Source organism: Homalodisca vitripennis, chromosome X (genome assembly GCF_021130785.1).
Source record: "Homalodisca vitripennis isolate AUS2020 chromosome X, UT_GWSS_2.1, whole genome shotgun sequence".
Lineage (NCBI taxonomy): Eukaryota > Metazoa > Arthropoda > Insecta > Hemiptera > Cicadellidae > Homalodisca > Homalodisca vitripennis.
Window position 1 is genome coordinate 28,604,701 of NC_060215.1, and position 20,705 is coordinate 28,625,405.

General features: G+C 35.6%; 1 protein-coding gene across 1 annotated transcript; it reads right to left on the reverse strand.

Moving 5' to 3' along the window:
* Positions 1–250: 250 nt before the first annotated feature.
* Positions 251–19,047, reverse strand: LOC124368852. The gene is made up of 5 exons (XM_046826298.1): positions 18,961–19,047; positions 13,594–13,761; positions 10,810–10,916; positions 5,621–5,747; positions 251–388 (listed from the first exon to the last, which is right to left on the reverse strand). Exons 1-5 carry the CDS (start codon positions 18,970–18,972, stop codon positions 338–340), a joined length of 465 nt encoding a protein of 154 aa, XP_046682254.1. The 5' UTR covers positions 18,973–19,047; the 3' UTR covers positions 251–337.
* Positions 19,048–20,705: the final 1,658 nt, after the last annotated feature.

Consider the following 20,705-nt stretch of genomic DNA (forward strand, 5'->3'; position numbering starts at 1 on the left):
CCATCTAGAGTGGTGATCAATAAATGTTAAAATGTACTTATTCCCCGATTTAGTCGGTGGTAATGGTCCAATAATATCTAACGCTACATAATCCAATGGTTTATGAACAGGTTCAAAAATCTCCATAGGAGCTGTCTTCCTGTTCCATGGTTTCCTCAATGTACAAGACTGACAACTATTTACATAACTTTCTGTATCCTTTACTAGGTTTGGCCAAAAATACCGACTTTAAATAATTTCAACAGTTTTTTGTATTCCCAAATGACCACTAAAAATAGCATCATGACTCTTATCTGCTTGTAAATTTTGACATCCTCTTCTGTGTACAACTTCATAATCAAACTCGGATAATAATAATCCCCAACGGCATAATCTTGAAGATGGATCCCTGAAAGAGAAAATCCATTTTAAAGCAGCACAATCTGTGACTATAGTGAATCGCCTCCCATATAAATACGGTCTCCAGGTCTTAACTAGATTTACTACTGCTAATAGTTCACGATCTGTAGCGCTGTAATTCTGCTCAGCTTTATTTAATGCACGGGAATAATAAGCAATCGGATGTTCCTCTCCATTAATTTTCTGAGATAACAAACCCCCAATTCCTGTTTTAGACGCATCACTAGTAACAATAAATGGTTGATCAAATTGTGGATATTGCAAAACAGGCTCCATAACTAACGATTGCTTTAAATTTTCAAAAGCTGCCTGTTGCTCTACTCCCTGTTAAAAATCTACATCCTTACAGGTTAACTTACTAGGTGGTTTCGCTTTATCACTGAAATTTGGAATGAATCTCCGATAAAAATTCACAAGACCCAAGAAACTACGTACATCCTTTAATTTAGCTGGAGTGGGATACTTAAGTACTGCATCAATCTTTTTAGCATCCGGTTTTACTCCGAACTCACCTATAGTATGTCCTAAAAGTTCAACACTCCCTCTAGCAAACATACACTTTTCCGGTTGCATTACCAAATTTGCTTGTTTTAACCTGTCAAAAACCTCTCGCAATCTTTGTGCATGATCTACCATTGACCTTGTAGCAATTATTACGTCATCTAAATAAACTAGTACTCCAGCTCCCTTCAGTCCTCTCAAAACACTGTCCATTAACCTCGAGAAGGTTAACGGAGCGGACGTCAACCCGAATGGCATCCTTTTGAACTGCCATGAGTCTGGTAGCACAAAAGCGGTTTTAGGACGATCCTCCTTCGACACATTTACCTGCATATAACCAGCAAACAAATCCAAAGTAGAAAATACTTTACATCCCCCTACGAATCTAGAGTGGTTTGTATTAATGGCAAAGGATAACTATCCTTACGCGTCAGAGCATTTAGTGCTCTAAAATCACAACACAGTCGATACTGAGTTGGCTGATCAGGTGGCGCATCTACTGTAATTCAACAAGGCTAACCCGCCTTCACTTTTATTCACCAAGGCTATTCCGACTTCACTATAATTACTATCACTTTCTAAGGCTACCCCGCCTACAAGTACTTCCTTTTCCAGTCTTTTACCCACGGAACTGTCCGCAATTACTTTACAACTCTGCTCATCAACCGAGCTTTTAACACACTTCTTACTACTCTTTACAAACAACTCTTGATTCAAAACAACACAAACAACATTATCTTTATCCTTATACAACTCTGCGGCAATACCTAGCCATCTCCCCTTTTTCAATACCACACTCGAACTATGGGGATTTAAAAGTCTACACTGCACTAACAATGTACCTGAATCCTTAAATACTTTGCTAATAACCCTAGCTACACAAATATCAACAACTTCATTACTACTCACTTACAACTCACTTGAAACTGGTTCAACATACACTTCATCTACATTAACAAACCTCTGACCTTCCACTGTTGGCTTTAACACACATGCTACTAAAATTTTGCTAAGTTCTGGAACTTCTATATCACAGGGCACGACCACTTTCCAGACGTGAGCTCCAGCTACTGGTTTCCTTCCCTTTTCTTCCACAACATCAAATGGTTCCTTTGAGTTCGCGACGCTCATAGGTTCCATTACTCTCACACATCCGTCAATAGGATCCTTTATCGACGGGCTCAAAGTCTGAATAGTATCAACCCTTAGGACTTCCTGTCCTCCACTAAAATCCAAAATTACACCTAATACCTTTAACGCATCAACTCCAAAAATTCCATCGTAAGGAATGTTCATTTCACAAATAAAGAAATTAACCTTAAAGTATTCCCCTTTAAAATTCACTAGCACAGTTTGTTCTCCACAAATAATTATATTTTCCCCTGTCACTCCTACCGCCTTAACACAAGTCTCTATTGGCACACACATATATGCCCCCTTTCTCAACAATGAAATCTTAGCACCTGAATCTAACAACAATGTAAACACTTTACCTTGAATTTCAGCTTGAATGGTTAAATCCGTATTACCATCCACATAAACACTGGGTACAAAAGATTCCTTGTGCATTTCAGGTCCCTCAGCAGGGTGGCTTACACCGACGGACCTCGGAGTTTAACACCCCAGAATTTCGCGTCTGAATTCTACAATCACTTGCATAGTGTCCCATTCGTCTACAATTAAAACACTCAACTTGGGCTAACCTAAATGAGTTAGGCATAACATCAGTTTTTGGGTACAATAAAGTTTGCGTACTACCCCTCTCTGATTGTGTTGTGGCTACTGGACCACGCCCTCTACTCTCTATTTCCGCTTGTATTTCCCTCAATCTTTGTCCACGGCCCCTATACGTATTCTCCGCGACCTCTACAAAACTTCTGAGGCCTTCCATTTCCTCTACCTCGGCCAGGTAAATAACCCATATACGCGTCTCTTCCTCTCGGCCCAAAATTATTCCTCACGGGTTGCCTACACTCTGATTTTACATGTCCTGGCTTATTACAGTTCCAACACTGTACTGCAAATACCATAGCATCCTCCACTACGGGCTTACTCATTTCCTCCGCTTCTACCATGGTCGCTATCTTTACTGCCTCCTCCCAGTTTTCCGGAAATCTAAATCTGGTTACCTCACCGGGTTTACCTAACAAATCATGCAAAAATGACGCTAACATCCGACATTCCGCTTCTTCATTCACTACTTTCTGTTCCGCCTCAGCATCCTTATGCCTTATCGTTAACGACCCCAGGTGCCTAATTCTTTCCGCAAACTGTTCAACACTTTCACCCCTCTTTTGAACAGCACTCTGTAGATTCGTATAACGATATTGATCAGTTTGCTTTCTCATAAACCTCTCAATGCAAGCTTTCCTGATATCCTCATATTCCAATAACGAAAATCCATTTGAATCTACTTTCGAAAAGTCAAATTTTGTTGTAATAAATACCTCAGCGGATCCCTTCACTTTCACCCGAACAATAGCAACCTTATCTTTCGGTCCCCATCTACCTAATAATGCAGCCTGGTCAATTTGTGCGAAAAACTGACGCACCGAAGGACCCGTTCCATCCCCTTTAAATACATCAATCAACGCGGCTGGACCAGTATCCATAAACCTACCTGTCTCTAACATGCGTAAGCGAGCGGCTAAGTCCTCTGTTTGTTGTGCAATCTGTTGCGTCTGTACATGCGGTGAGACTCCATCACCCCCTGCCTTACCTCCTGTTGCACCCCCAACCATGTCTATTTATGATATATTATGCTTATAGTAACCTGTAAAATCAACCCAACGTACCGTTGCTTGCCAAAAAGATTTGAACTGACTTCATGTCGTGTCCCAACGAACCCAAAATAATCACTACCAAAATAATCAAACCTATTAAACTAACAATACTACCCAATACAACCCCCTTGCAAAAATGAGCATACATGAATATCACTCATGTAATTTAAATACTCTATTACTAGTTTAGACACCTTAACCCTCTTCACGCTTGGCTCAGTCGTATAATTAGAAAACCCATTTAACCGTTTCTCTATAATCCTAGTTACAAGCGACCGAAATAACGACTCACAACCTTCTATTAACAAATCCGGATCTACAACAGGTAAATAATAAGCTGGACTACTTTGGCCTGACATTGCATTTTGGCACGTCATAAATTACCTCATTTCCAACAACCTCTGTCGAAACTGTCGCAAATCTTACCTTCGGAACCGGTGGTGGTGCGCAAGTAGGTGCGGCAGATAACTTCCTGACTTGCCCTGTTACTGTGTCGACAGGATCATAAAATGCTGTTACTACTGCCGATCGAGTACCTAATCTCGTAAATAATTGAGCTTCCAATTGTTTCGGCTTCACTGCCTTACCATCTATAACAGGTTCCGCTCCTTTCCTGTCCATAAAGCTATCGTTTGATCTTTTTTGTAAATTTACTACGCAGATTTGCTCCTAACAGATCCTAAATAATGGTAATACAAATTATTTTCCACAGGATCACTCAAAATATAGGCCACTAAATTATCAATAAAAATACCCCATTCATCGAACCTACCCTTAAAAACTGTAAATAACACTGGATAAAAGGCTAACGTTACATGAACCCTCATTTTATGAGTAAATAAAATATACTCCATCAACATACATTTGATCAATTAGCACCTACGACACCGATCACGACCCATGAAAAAATTAAAATACCATCTCCTGTTTTCCTGGAAAGACAAAATAAAATCAATAAACTGATCCCGAAACGATTCCCATGAATCTTCCGTACCTCCCCAAGCTAAATACAAATTTGGAATCACACGCGATGACAATGTTCCTCGCAACCACACCTCAAAGAATTGTTCTACATCCATCAATTAATTAAACGCAACAACAATTTAACTAATATCTATAAACCAAAATTGCTCCAAATTTATCCCTTATATCTACACAACGCAATGAATTTTGAGGGCTCCGGCAAATTTGATTCACAAATTCCCTCAACCACACAATTTTTATTAAAATTCTCTGATAAAACTTTTTGTGAAATTAATTTGAATTGATCCACAGAGCTCGGTACTTCTTCTAACCGAATGTCGTAAGTATCCTGACTCACCTCACAATAAGTGAACAACAACACTTTCTTATAAGAAAGAAAGATAAGATGCCACTTATAGGGTTAATTATTGATAGTTCTGTTCCTCTGGAAGTAATTATTTAGAATTGAGTGTGCACATACTCGTTTGTTTCTGAAAAATATTATAATTTGGCGATAATTTTATGAAAATGACAACAAATCTTTCAGTTCCCTTTTAAGTCTTCATACATATGTAATCGTTAATGTTAAAAAATAGAACATTCAAAATTATCCATTGTCTATAACAACATTAAATAGATTGCTCATGTTAATATACAAGATACTTAATCTTATATCATGTATTCTGATACTGAAGCTAATTAGTACATGTGACTATATAGTACAGAGACAATCCACACCTACATCATAGACATCTCACTGAGGCTAGTAGCATAGCATAGTAGTATTATGTGTTTTTATTTTTTCTGTGATATTGTAATAACTATTTATAATAAGAAACATGTAATGATTGGTATTACTTTTATAGCTGAACACAAAATTTCTTTTCATAGTTTTATTATAAACTGTACTCATATAGTTTTAAAAATAAAGAGTAAAAATATGTTTATAGAAATTAAAGAGTAAAAATACATACCAGCTCCTTTAATCTGTGCATATTCAATAGTGCAGGCACATTGGTTATAGTCAACCCATTCCCCTCACCTTTAAGCTTTAATTGTATTAAATTTGTACTGAAGTGTGACAAATCAATTCCACTTCCACTGAAATAGAACAAAGGCAACACAGGATTAATATTGAGCTAACACCTGGTAAACAGAAGAATTATATTGGTCTATTGCAGATAAATTACATTAAATTACTAAGATATAAAAATTTAAAAACAATGACTGAGGCAAAAGTATCCAACTATTACAAGATTTTCTCGAGTAGGGTACAGGTTTCTTGCCACAGTGCAAATGTTACCAACGTATACAATTAAAAAACAAGAACACACCCACACCTACAGGAAAATGGCAGATTTGGGAATATGAATCCCAGGATAGGTGAACTTCAAGGCTCATCCAGCACTTCCAAAATTGGGTGGAAGACGCGGTGAGGTGGGCTACTACTCCACCCAATTCCTGAGTGGGTGGTACATAGGTACTTCCAGGCTTATCTGTTTCATGTGGGCAAAACCGGGTCACCGAACTGGATCTGTTGTCCGGGCATTCCCGACGATGCGGAACACACTTTCTTCCACTGCTTGTGTTGGGAAAGGCCCTGCCACGAAGCAACACCAAGTGATGCTCGAGGGTTTTAAACAGTGGGCTGTTTGTCGCATTTCGTCCAGGACATGCTCCGTACAACCAAAGGCTGATCTAGATCGTGATGTGGTCTAGACTTTAGCTCTACGATTGGACAGATCAGCACGACCTCTGAGGGCTTAGGTTAAAATCAGACCTAACCTGAAGTAATGGGACAAACTATTTCAGGGTTAGGATCTTTTAAGTATAGAGGAGATTATAGCGGGTAGTCTTATGTGAGACCCACACTACAGACTGGGGGGGAAAAAACCCCCACCCAAACAACATCACAATTACAGGGTCTGTTAAGAAGTATCGGGACTGATTCCAAAAATCAAAATCTATTGTAGGTATCTTTACAATTACTTAATCATTTTAAAAATACATTCTTCCTGCATCAATGCACTTAGTTCAACGTGTCTGCTCTTAGTCAAAAGCCTGGTGGAAGTCAGTTTCCGGAATACTTTTGAGAACCTTTGTCGTCACCTCTTGAACCGCCTCAATGGAGTCAAAACGATGTCCTTTGAGCTCCCTGTCATTCATGAAAACAAGAAAAAGTTTGGTCAAGCCAAGGTCTTTGACGTTTTGTTTTTGGGTCATACTGGATTCGCCAGTAATAACGTCAAGAGTCTTTATCTTCCTGGACGCAGTCTAACATTTTTTGTGAAATTTCCATCTACAACAGCTTTTTGTTCCTCGCTCAAGACTTTCGGCCAGCTTCTCACACACTTTCCTCATTGCAATATCCTCTGTTACAATGGTGTGGATGGTTCCGACTGAATGGCCTCACTAGTAAGGGTGATGGTTAAACTCCTGTCAGAGTCCAAAACTGTTTTCGCTTTGACCACCTGAATATCGGTTTGAGTAGCCGTTAGGCGTCCGACGCGGTTATCATCTTCGACATTTTCATGATCAAACATCCATAAGGGTTGAAATGGGGTTGCAACCTCCAAAAAGAATTATACGTTTTCAACTTTCCAACGTCAAAAAAACCTTTATTATGGTATTGATAAATTATGACAATTTAACATAAATGATATTTTGCTCCTATACACAAAACCTGAAATAAGAGCCAGTATACACTTTAGATTCGAAAATTATTATAGTGCTTGATCATACATCATATAAATACTTTCTTCACTAAAAATTTATTCACTTCAACTTTTAGATTCCTTTCCACTGACCTAAAATATATAAAGTGTAACTATAACCGTTTAAGATGTTCTTTCAAATATTATGGAATCTTGCAGAGATACCTGAGTTACTTTTTTAGTACTTATAAAAATTGTTTCAGTCTCAGACTCTAAGGGCTCCAAAACACTATTCTTTAAACTTAAAAATCCAATTATTCTGAAATGGATCAGTAGGTTTGACTAACTTCCTGTGAAAACACTTATTTTAGGAGTGTTTATTACGCTATTTAACCTGTTGAGTAATGACGGCTAATCCGCCAATCTACCTAGAGTCTACTAGCGTAAGCAGAATGATCACTTCTGTATTAGTAGTAGTATATAGTAGAGTATATTGAAAAAACCAATATAATGCACTATTTGCACCTTCTATATGTTAAAACTATACATTTTTTTAAATTTTGGTAACATATCATAATTTTTTAAACACGGGTCCACACACGCTACTCCAACTTTCAGTACCACTCATAAGCGGTTTCTTTTCTTTTATACTCACTCATAAAAAGAGTTTTTAGATACTATAATAAGACCACTTTAATCTAGATAGTCACTCATTTTACCACAGTATTCCAAAATGGTAATATTCAATCGAGATAAATAACTGAGAATAGCCTATAAAGGAGTTGACGCAAAAATTTTTGATTGCACTGCTGAAATGAACTTGAATGTTCTCTATTAGCTGAGAAAGATTGCTGTGCAATCAAAAATATTTTACTTATGTGTAAAATACGTGTACTTTTAGTCAGTGAAGATCTTTTCAAGATAAGTCTGCTGATTTTCCAATCAACTAGTTACGTTACAACAATTAACCCTCAAACTCCTTTTGAACTACGCGCTATAGGCATTCTCTCGTGTCTCTCAAAAGAGTAGTCCACCAACAGTTTTCTTCTTATCTTAATAACAATAATATTCAGACCAAATTCCAATCTGGATTCAGATCTAATCATAATACCACTATAGCCTTATTGAAGATTACTGATGACATCCGATTGGCGATGGATATGAAACTAGTAACCATTTAAATATTGTTTGACTTCTCCAAGGCTTTCGACTGTGTATGCCACCCCCTCCTCATCCTCATCAAATTAAAGAAGTATGGTTTCTCTGATGGCTGTGTTAATTAGGTGAAGTCTTACCTTACTGAAAGTCAGCAATGTGTGAAGGAGGATAATAAAATGTCAGACTGGAAACCCGTTATACGGGGGGTCCCACAGGGCTCTGTACTTGGGGCACCTTTTATTCTCACTTTATATAAACAACGTCACTTCAAACACATTTCAATTTTCATCTTTATGCCAACGATTTGCAAATATACGTTAACTGTTTACAAAACGAACTAGCCACTTTTGTGTCACTACTCAACTTTGATATAGAAGCCATTAACTTTTGGGCAACACAACAAGGACTGAAATTAAACGAAAACAAAACGCAAGCAATGATAATTGGTAACTCGAGAATGATAAACCGAATTAATCTTGACACCGCACCAAAACTTAAACTTAACAGTTGTGAACTAAATTACCAAAACAAACTAAAAAATCTCGGACTCACTATGAACACAAATCTCAAATGGACTGACCAAGTTACGATAACGTGTAGAAGAGTCTTTGCTGGCATCCACAGTTTGAAATGGTTTGCCTTATATCTGCCATTTAATGTTAAGGTGATGCTCATTAAGACTCCTATACTACCACACTTTGATTTCTGTGACGTCGTGATGAATGACATGACTGTTGATCAATCGGACAGACTCCAGCATGCTCAGAACTACTGTATTAGATTTACTTTTAATCTCAGACATTTAGAGCATGTTACACAATATTTTCAGCAACTGTCAGCCCATGAAATTTCATCAACTACGTAAATTCCACATACTTTCTATTCTACATATAATCATCAAAACCAAATATCCTGTTTATCTGTCCGATAACTTCAACTTTATCTCTGATATTAGTGAACGACCTACAAGAAGGGGAGCCACATTACTATCAATTCCAATCCATCGATCATAATTTTTTAATAGATCCTTCACTGTTGAAGCTTGTCGTCTTTGGAACGCTCTCCCCGATGATATTAGATGTATTGAGGACCGTGCACACTTCGGGTTTAAGGTTAGGGGCTTGCTGCTGGAGGGCCTGTGGGGGTGACGGGTGGTGCTGCTTGTTGCAGTCATGTAGTCAATCGATGTGTTAAGAGTGATTGAATGTCTTCTTGTTCTTCATTTTGAATTTTTCTTGTATTAATTACAACATAAATGAACTTTTTTTTGTATTTTAAGTTTGAAATTCATTTTAATATGTAGATTTTTACTTTTAGGTAATTTAATTTTGTTTAAGATTAAGAAATTTTGTTATTTTATATTTAAATTATAATTTAATAGTTTACCGAATTTGTATTAAACTACTGTAAATTTACTGTATATATACAATATGAGGTTGAGTGGTAGAGAGGGCTTGATAGCCCTAACTCCGCCTCTTTAATAAAGGCATTTTTCATGTCATTCATTTTCATTTAATTTAATTTCATATTATAGAATATAGCAACAATTTTAAGATGAAATATTCATGAATAAAGATTTTTAAGTAATAACGAACAAAATGTGTATTTTGATAAAAATTATTCTTTGCAAAATATAGGAAATTTTTTATTCTTATGTCTTAATAACACAGTTTGAGTTCTTAAATTGCATATTTCAGTGTTCACGATTAGATTTACAATAAAATACTCAGTTTATAACAATGACAATTACAATTATACTGTAACCCTACAAATGTAACATTTATTTAAAATTTTGAAATTATAACTCTATTATTGTTACCCCAATAATCAAAAGAAACTAGTTTCAGGTTACACAGCTAAAACACTAAAGAAATGAGTAAAAAGTAAAATTATAGTAAAAGGAAGTATAAATACTATTTCCTCATATTTACAATGTTAATCAGCTGACATACATACAGCTGGTGCGGCATAACCTACTAATTACCTTTTGATGTTCTATCACTCTTAGGTGTATTAACTTTGTAATAATACACAAAGCAACTATTTTATAATATTTTTGCACCAATTTTGGTGTAAATCTTACGTTTATCGGTCTAATATAACCGTGTAACAAAAAATACACAAAGCCGATCCAATCGGCCTGCCGCATTTCTTGGTCTGAGTACTTGAGCCGAGTACATCAGTCTGTCATAAACAAATCTGATGGCTGATTAAATCGGCCCTTGGCAGTAAAAGGGTTAATACGACATTTAAATACATAAATTTAATTAGTAAATATTGAGAAATATATTTTATTGTACATTTTGAATAATCAGGCTACTACACAATTTTTATTAATCTAAACTACTTACTTGATGGATCCAGTTGTTATGTACTCCAACTGTCTGCAGACAGCAGCTATCCTTTCAACAAATTCCGATTTGCATCGACAAATATCCAATTTCTCAAGCGAATCTACCTGTAAATCAACATTTTGAACATGTATTTCATTCCTTTAACCCACTGAGGACCGTAACATGCACTGGTTATGTGGCGCTCGGTCGGAACCGATCGCTGAGTCACAAACTGGTTAAGTAGTTGGCATTTGACATTACACTGTTCACGTAGTTCACTGTATTTCCATTAGATATCATTGATATTTCTCTTACTAAGTGTTTAGATGCCACAACCAAAGATTCTTTATTGATAAGCCTTCAAGCACTTCCAATGGAATTTTGGCCAACAATAGGACAATTTATCCAGGCAAAAGTAAAACGAAATAGTGAGCAACGTACATTAGGGTGAAAAACAAGGAAAACAATTTCTTTTTTTGCAAAAGTTTTTTTATGTAACTAAAAGTTTTAAGTAAAGTATTTTGTTTAACGTTATATAACAATGTAGAGACAACATTATTTTAAACAATGTTTCAAATTCCATTGTTTTATCATAAACAAAAAAAAGTTAATTGCTGCTACCAGGCCTACAGATACTCATATACCTACTAATTCAATGGGTTAAGTAATTAATAAAGCAAGATAAAATAGCAGCATATGTGTAATTTATACTATAGTCATATCAGCTCATGAACTATATACATAAAGACTTATTATTTATTATGTTCAATAATAAATAAATCTATTGGCTCTATTTCTTTAGTTAAAAACAAAACATATATTTTTTATCCAATCTAAAAATGTTTAAAGTAAATGATAAACACAGGAAATCCCTGATTAATAAAACTCGGTTCTCAAAACTTCCGTGAATGATAACGATTGAATTAGTTTACATATAAAAGTAGAACACTGGGCCAAACCTCCTTCTCGGGGCAGAAATGGGTGTAGCAACTGTTTGGGCAAATGATGTGTCCGTGACATGATTCACTTTCCCCCTCCCTCAACAATTGCTGCCGCAGCGCCAACTCACACCACTGCTATTGGTCATATCCTATCACCATTACATCAGTCACTATAGAGGATATTAACGTGTAAGTGTACAAGTATTGTACGAATTTTCAAACACAAAATTGCAAAATCTTCTTTGTTAAGATTGTGTTTTTCTATTCTAGAGTACATGTTACATTCTGTACTCTTGTAAGATGTCTCCCTGGTAGAAGTAGGTTATTGTTTCTTTTGTAGATAAATTATCCCTACTGCTAAGAAGTTAAAAAAGGGATTTGTTGAAAACTTTTGTCACTAATTCGAGAGTTTCTACTGTTTCCGAGTGGTTTAATAACAGAATGGTTTAAATATAAGCTCAAAATTTTGGTGCAAGCTGTAAAAAATTCTAACAGATTCTTCTGCTGATATCCTTTAAATGAAAAATGGCTGCCCGTAACCAGTGTGAGAATCAATCAAAAAAATAAACCAAAATTACAGTTTTTTAAATTTATAACACCTGCACAATAACCAGTTATACTAGATATTGTAATAACAATAGCTTAAAAATAAATAAAAACTAAGTAATTATAACTTATAGAAATGGTATTTTATATATTTCATTAGCCATTCATTATAGTAACTGTTTTTAGATTTAATTGGACTAATTGAAAAACTTATCCGAAACTGGCGTTCCTCCTCTGTTTTGGTTAACCAGGGTTTTCAGGGTTTCCACTTAAGCTTGATCATCAAATTCACGGCTCTTTCACGGTTTTTATGGTACAAAAATAGTAATTTCACGGTCAATAGTTTAATACACATTACGAATAAAAACAGAAATGATGTTGTTTTTCACACGGAGGAGTCAATTTCAGTATGAAGCGCCAAAACGTGCCATGAGCGTCTGTTGCCAATTCTCGCGGTTCAACTCAGCTTGAATACAGGTGTGTTTAATTTCTCAGAGTTGGCAAAATGGTGAACTTATTTAAAACTTTACCTTATTTCATTAACGATGTCAACGATTTGAGCAGCAATGGACGGACGCACCTAAAAAATAGGAATTTATTTTGGGTCTTGGCTATGACACAAACAGCAAGGGGTGACAGCCTTCAATGGTAAGGTTTGTTAAATAATGAGCATAAAATGGGATAAAATTTGCTGCTTGTGTCATATCAAAGCTCTTACAATGAATCAGCCAGTGGAGCGGTTCTAACAAGCGAGAATTGTGCAAGCCTAATTACAGCAACTCATGGCGATTTTCCCCAATCATGCATAAAGTGCCGGGCTGTTTTTTTTTTCATATTTGTAAGCTTTTGGGAAAATATCTGTTGTAAAATAACTATCCAACAGATGTTCATAATTTTATTGTTGTTTTGTTTTCTAATTAAATGAAGAATATGGACATACCGTTACAAAATTTGTTTCTTAAAAATTTCAGTTTTACAAAGTTTTTTTACTTTATAATATTTATTTGAAATTTCTAAGAAAAAATTAATTTTATACATCTACTCATCCTAAATTTTGTTATATTAACTTTTATGTAGACTTGTTTTAAACACAAAATTTCATCTTTCTGTTATTCGCCTATGATTTTTGCTAACATTTGATAAAAAAATAGGTTATGGTATAACTGAAGCATGAAAGATGAAGATATGTGAGATGAAATGTGAGCCATTACATTTCATGGAAGAAGTAAATGATAGTATTGTTGGATTAATATAGTATTTCTAAATTTTGTTAACTTAATTAACTAGAATTTAAGTAATTCACTTATATACTGACATTGCTGAGAGCTTTCACACAACGGTCGAACATCAACGTGTTAGTCTCCTCATCATTGTAGACTTTCATCTTTTTGAAATCGAGATGTTTCACCCCAGCTTTTTGAAGCGAGGTTGCAAGGAGTTGCCAGTCAATTTCTGGACTGCCCTTCAATACCACAGTATCAGCCTGTAAGGTCATTATCCAATTTTAATGAAAGGACAGTCCAAAAATAAAACAATACATTTAGAAACAACATATTAATAAAGTGAAAGCAAAACATACTTTTATTATATACATTTGAAAACTACATTCTTAGCCTATTTCTAAATGTATTTGATATAAAATGACCATATAAAACAATACATACTAGTCCGTTATGGTGAGAAGTACAAGGCAAAAAATTTAAATTAAATTAAAATAAATTACATTACTGTATATCTAAAGGATAAAATTGTCTTTGCTACACTATAGCCTTTCCTCCACACTATATAAGGCTTTTTGTTTCAGCCACTTTATTGCCCCATTCATGAAGTTCTTACAGGTAGCATCTTTTGCAGTCATAGGCAGTTTAACACCAATATAAGAGTATGTATGTTGAGTTTTAACTTAGCCTAGTATATTTTAAGTCAATAAGGTATTGATGTCTAGTGCAGTAATAAGGACTAGATCCTCTAAGTTTAAACAATTCTAAGTTTTCTTTAACCCTCCCAACGTCCCATATAAACCATATTGAATGTCCAGCATTATTTAGCCATTTGGCAAACATTGAGATAAAAATTTGTAAAAAATATAAGTATGGAAATAATCATACATTATAGCATACCATTGTACTCAGTAACAAATTTTTAATAAGAAAATACTAAAATTACTCACTAAACAATATGTGTTGAAACCCTAAGAGCCCATAAATCAAGAGAAGTTAAAACAGGTGTTTCACTAAACTTTTCATACTTTAAATACTTATTGATAAACATCACTTATTTTTTTATTGTTATTAAAAAATCCAAAATTGCAATTATGTTCAAAAAATTTAAAAAAGGAGGTGTTTACGTATATATTATATTAAATAAGTAATGATAATAAATTGTCAGGTAAACATATTATTGTTATTCATAAATATCGGTATATTTTTATACAGTAATCTATCTGATTAAAAGTGACAAAAAAACAAATAAAAATAATCAAGGTTTTGAATTAGTAGTTAGTCCACAGATATTGAATAATATATTGCAACTGAATCCAACGAGATCGAGATCTATATTTTGAGAAAAATTGGCATGCCCACGAGGTTCGGAGATAGACTGCGACAACTGGTAGCCCAATGCAGCCATGGTCGATTCACTGCCAATTTTGAGTTTAGCTCCTATTCACCTTCCTCCTACGTGCAGCATCTGAAATCTGATGCTGTTGCAGACTTGACTCCTGAAATCTGAAGTCATGAAGGGATCCTAAAACATTCGACAATGAAGAACAAAGAGGCTCAAAACTTTACACGACCAGATTTCAGGGGTCAAGTCTGCAACAGCATCAGATTTCAGATGCTGCACGTAGGAGGAAGGTGAACTGGAGCTAAACTCAACATTCGTTAAATTGACCTTTCCCACTATGGCTGCGTTGTGTGTAGAAGACTCGGTTGCTCCACCGTGGTTAAAGATGGGACTGTTACTTGTCAAAAACCTATTACCAAAATAACGTAGTTACTGGGAATTAGGTTCTAGTAAACTCACTACAATGTAATAATTTTAAATAGACTACTTATAATTAATGATAACTGAGAACGAACAATTGAATGATGAATAAGTTGGGTTTGTTTTCATTTTTCCAGATACAAGGCTACATATCTATTTAGATAAATATATTTTATTTATTTATTTAAATCTGATATTTATTCCCGGTCCCTTCCACACCATCGAGCTCACTGCACTAAATGATACTCATTTATTACTGGTAAAGATTACATACATTGTCACATTGAAAACACAATATTGTACATTTCAATTTTAAGAGCAATGCAATCCTCCAGTTCGTCCAGATCTTTAAAAGAAGTGATATATTAAATAAATAAATCAATTAAAACAAATCAATTAATTAATTAAAAACTAATTACAACACAGATAAAAGAATTTCTCAAGATCAACAATAATTATTTAATTTATGACTAATCCCGAAAAACTCATCCACTTCATAAAATGGGTGTTCCAAAAGGAAAAATCCAATTTGTCTTTTGAAAATACCAATTGGCAGTGATCTTAATCCATTTGGCAGTGTGTTCCATAATTTTGGTCCAAGAGATAATGTTGCTAATGAATATTGTTTGGAAATCAGTTTTTTGGTTACAATATTGTTTGCGCCCCTTGTGTTATATTGGTGGATGTTTTTATATGTTAGGTTGTTTGACGTAGCCATATAAAGCAACAGTTTATACACAACTAAACAAGGGTCTGTCATAATATGAAGTTCTTGAAATTTTTGTTTACATGAATCCTTATAGCCAATACCAGAAATATAACGTACTGCTTTTTTTTGTATTAATAAAATTTTATTAATGTTCTTTTTAAATGTATTTCCCCATATTTCAATACCATAAACCAACTGAGAGTAAAAAAATGCATAATATACCATTTTAAGAGCTTTAAAAAAAAATAATTTAAGAAAAAAAAATTGTTTTCTAAGTAACGTAATACCAGAAAAGTGTTACCAAGAACTAGTAAATTCCTAGCCTAATTGCTTGCATGATAACAGCCTCTGATAACACTCAGTAACCAGATTACTGAATAACATAATACCATAGAGACGTTATGAGAACGCCAAATCATTCAGCCCCTGTTACTGAAATAACAGGGTGTTACTGGTAATAGGTTACCACTGAATAACGTTGTTAATGACACCAATACGTTATATACCTCTCATCTCTAACTGTGGTTTGGGATCGTCATCGTAGTCTGGGTGTCTCTGATGTCAAAACGATAAGGGGGGGTTTCGTTTTGAGCTTCTTCGTTCTTTGTCGCAGACTGTTTTTAGATAACTTCAGACGAACATAACTTCAGAGTAAAGTCTGCAACAGCATCAAATTTCAGATGCTGCACGTAATGCGCTGAGCCCAGGTTTGCTTATCGACTGGTAGCCAGTGTGAACGGTTCGATGCTCTCTCAAACAATACTACATCGCTGGGACTGAGACACACCGCTTTCAACTGGGATTTACAGTTGAAGGAATTTAGCTGTGCTCGTAGGGCCCAAATACTACCCTTTCAATAAATAAACGCCATCTGTGTGGCGGGTTGCGTTTACGTGCTAGCCGCTGAGATGAAGGCGCAACAATCTCTTTAAAGACTTTAAACTCACGACTTCGATTTGCAGATTAGTATTGACAAATACATTATTTTCAAAAGCACGTTAAACAACACCATAACAACTGAAAAAAGGATAAGTCCTAGTATTGCTATTATTTGGTATTCTCTTGTTATTTAATTCCACCACAATCAGCATTGTCACAAAACAGACTGATTGTAGTGAGTGTGATTAGTTATTTGGGTCAATACGATTCCTGAAAGAAGGGTTTATCCATGAGTCACAGGAAATGTTTTCGGGACGCAGCGCATAATGCTACCCCGCCACCCCTCTCGCCTATCACCACACACTCAAGATTACGCGCACAGCTAAAGTCCTCGAACTGTAGTAGTAGTGACGGTTGTTTAAGTTCGTCAGTCCTGCGCTCAGAGGTCGACCAGCTTGCTCGCTCGAGTAAACCGCTCTATTTAATCTAATCGTCACGATTAAGCTTGCACGATTCTTGCTCACGTGGTACTTGTTACCAGCTGACCCATCCTCGGTATCAGCATCATGCTGTTACTGAACTGACGTTTTTTTAGTAGTATACGAAAATTTAACTGTCAGTGACAATGTAATTTTAGACTGGTAGACTACTTTGAAATAACTAATTATAAACGGATTATTTAAAATTTTCACTGCACAACACAATGCAGTTATTTGTATAATAGTTTAGTATACAAAAACTTAACTAAGTCACTATAATGTTATATTTAGATTAATAGGCTACCTTTAAATAGACTACTTATAATTAATGATAACTGAGAACGAACAATTGAATGATGAATAAGTTGGGTTTGTTTTCCCTTTTTCCAGATACAAGTCTATATTTCTATTTAGATAAATATATTTTATTTATTTATTATTATTTATTTCAATCTGATATTTATTTTCTGTCCCTCCCACACCATCGAGCTCACTACACTACATAATTGGTTTTTAAATAACGTAATACCCGAAGCATTACCAGGACACGTCCATTCCTAGCCTCATTACTTGCACGATAATAGCCTCTGAAATCCTTCTTCTATGAGCGGCCTTCTGCCATGTACTTTAGCCTCAAGGGCCTTTTGCGCACCCCGGAAGGACACCATGAGACCTACCATTACTCAGTAACCTAATACCATAGAGACGTTATGAGAACGCCAAATCACTCAGCCCACCTGTTAATGAAATAACAGATTGTTACTAGTAATAGGTTACCACTGAATAACATTGTTAATGACACTAATACATTATATACCGCCCATCTCTAACCGTAGTTTGGGATCGTCATCGTAGTGCACTCAATTGTGCATATGAAGAGACAAAGAGAATACCTCTTCACCTAGGTTGCACTACTTTTTGTAGTCTGGGTGTCTCTGGTGTCGAATCGATTCCGAGGCTTTCGTTTAAAGCTTCTTTGTTGCTGACTGATTGAACAAAATAGACTGTGTGCTGGCACGACCAATTTTTGATCTGTATTTTTCCCGACTTCAAATCACATTGTAGATCGAACAAATGATCTGACAACGGAAAAGTTGGACAATCTGAGGTCGGGAAAATACTGACCAGAAATGCCCCTGGCCATCAGTGCAATCGGTCCCATACTTCTGGTAAAATAAGAAAAACATCCCTCGATATAGTACCCAAATTCAAGCAAGATCATCGAGTATGTTTTACGTTGTATTCAATAAAGACATTTTTCATTTCATTTCATCATTGGAGTATTGGACGCTTAATATACTGCAGCCTCAGTTTTATGAAATCCTTGCAAATCAGCAGAAATGGATTAGCCAGTATAGACTATATAGTCAGTTCTAGAGTTAACTCTACATATGCTAACCTATAAGAAAGGTTCTTTGTTTAACGAAAACCTTATTTCCTTACAAGATGACGTCCTTCTGATAACACTTAGACAATGACATGCCAGACGTCACTGTGTCTACTACACAAGAGTAGACCTAACAAAGTTTAAACATTGCAGCAATAAACTAAGATATTTGAATTTATTGATAAATTAAATAAATAAGAATTGCCATATAATTCTAATGAGAGTGAAATAACCAAGACTTACATCGCTAAACATCTTGATTCTTGGTACGTCAACAATACGTAAACAATACGTCACACAACTTGTCAAATTCAAACGTAAACCCAACTTTGAAATCCCACAACTAAAGAGTTTCTGCTAGTCTTCTTACTCAGTCAGGATGTGCTCTTTTTTGGTTGTGGGACTACCATGCAGGCTAGCCACAAACTTCCGGTATTCTAATAACACTGAATTATACAGTTTAATATATTTATTTATACTGTAGTTTCCGATCATAACCCTTCAAATTTGTTAAGATTAAATTTTTACAGACATGCTATATCAGTGGTTACATGTATATTTCTATTGACATATAATACTGTTAGAACAGTTGATTTGGGAAAACTTATGAAAGGATTAACTCCAGAAATTTAAGGATCGTTATTTGTTGCAGTTATCAAGTTGTTTTGCATGATTGTATGATGATCGTATAATGAAGAATTGGAGGAATCACAAATAGTTAACTACTGAGGATTGGCATAAGTAGTTAGTATGTTAATTGCAAGTTATTTTAAGTAACTTTCTGGTAAAGTGGGAAAAGGTAAAAATCTTTTGCTGCTCATGATGACATTTTTTCATTTTTTTTTCTCTTTGGACAAGAAGCTTATAGATTGCACTTAGTCCTGTAAGAACCTTTGCGCTGCTTCTGGAGTGACAGAATATTCAGGATGGGTAAGGTTAGGGAGTAGGATCCGCCTCCTATCGAGATCCATGAGGAAGATTTAGGGCACTACATCTCAAAGTCATGTCTCCCCGGAAAAAGGGCAGGCCAGCTCTGAACCAGCCTCTCCAGTCAAAGTAGGCAGGGGGTGGCACGCCCTTGTTCAGGCTAGCAAGAACTTCTGAGGTTAGGGAGCAAACCCCACCAACTCCAATAGTCATCTCCCAAAGTAGACTAGACCTATCGAATTGCCCATGAACCCCAGAATCTCAAAATTTGCGGTTAGTGATGTGCCGCTCCTGGACATACATAAGGTTGCCCAGATTTAAGTGACACATCGGTTTTTTATGTGCCCAGTGGTGGGTTCAACTGGAAGGTATAAACCAGCCAGAAGTGATCTCTGCTGGGTCTTATGATGATATACATAAGCTAATGGCTTACTCGAGATACTTCTTCATGTAAGATAACAGAATATTTTTCTAGAACAACACCACTGAAGAAGACATAATATTGGTTGCTGCTGAATTTTTTGCACATGAGCACACGTATTTCATCATAAATTCATGCCCTCTACGGACTGCAGAATGCAGTGTATAATACATTAGCTACTTACTCAATTAATTTGCTGCTCGAATAGCTTGAAAAATCTTTTAATCCATTTTGAGTTATCCATCTAATAGAAAAAAAATAACTAATTCCATTTTGTGTCAGTTCTTCATGTGCGAATGTATGCAATCGAAAGTGCTAGAATTTTACGAATATGGGTACGAGACATCAAAGGCTATATGTGATCATTGTAATATGCTACTTTTTTTAACATACGAAATTAAATATTCATCAGTGAAATTGCAAAATTAGAACATACAGTTTTTTTAACATTACATATTATAACGACTTGAGTTTTACAATTATCTTTAAAGTAGCGAAATTATTATTTGACTAACAATGAGTCAGGCACTATCTGGCAGGTCTGTGCCCTCACGGAATATCGCCGCTTCCCCTCCGAGCACGGCGAGAGGGGTACGCTCCCGCCACTCCCGCGATCGCGCGAACCTATATAACGACGGCC

Bases quoted from the DNA above. Each gene is read 5' to 3' on its own strand.
- LOC124368852 (XM_046826298.1), bottom strand. The intron at 5,748-10,809 runs GTAAGTAGTTTA...GTTCTATTTCAG, and splicing joins ATAACAACTGGATCCATCAA to TGGAAGTGGAATTGATTTGT. The intron at 389-5,620 runs GTATGTATTTTT...TTTCTCTTTCAG, and splicing joins TGCACAGATTAAAGGAGCTG to GGATCCATCTTCAAGATTAT.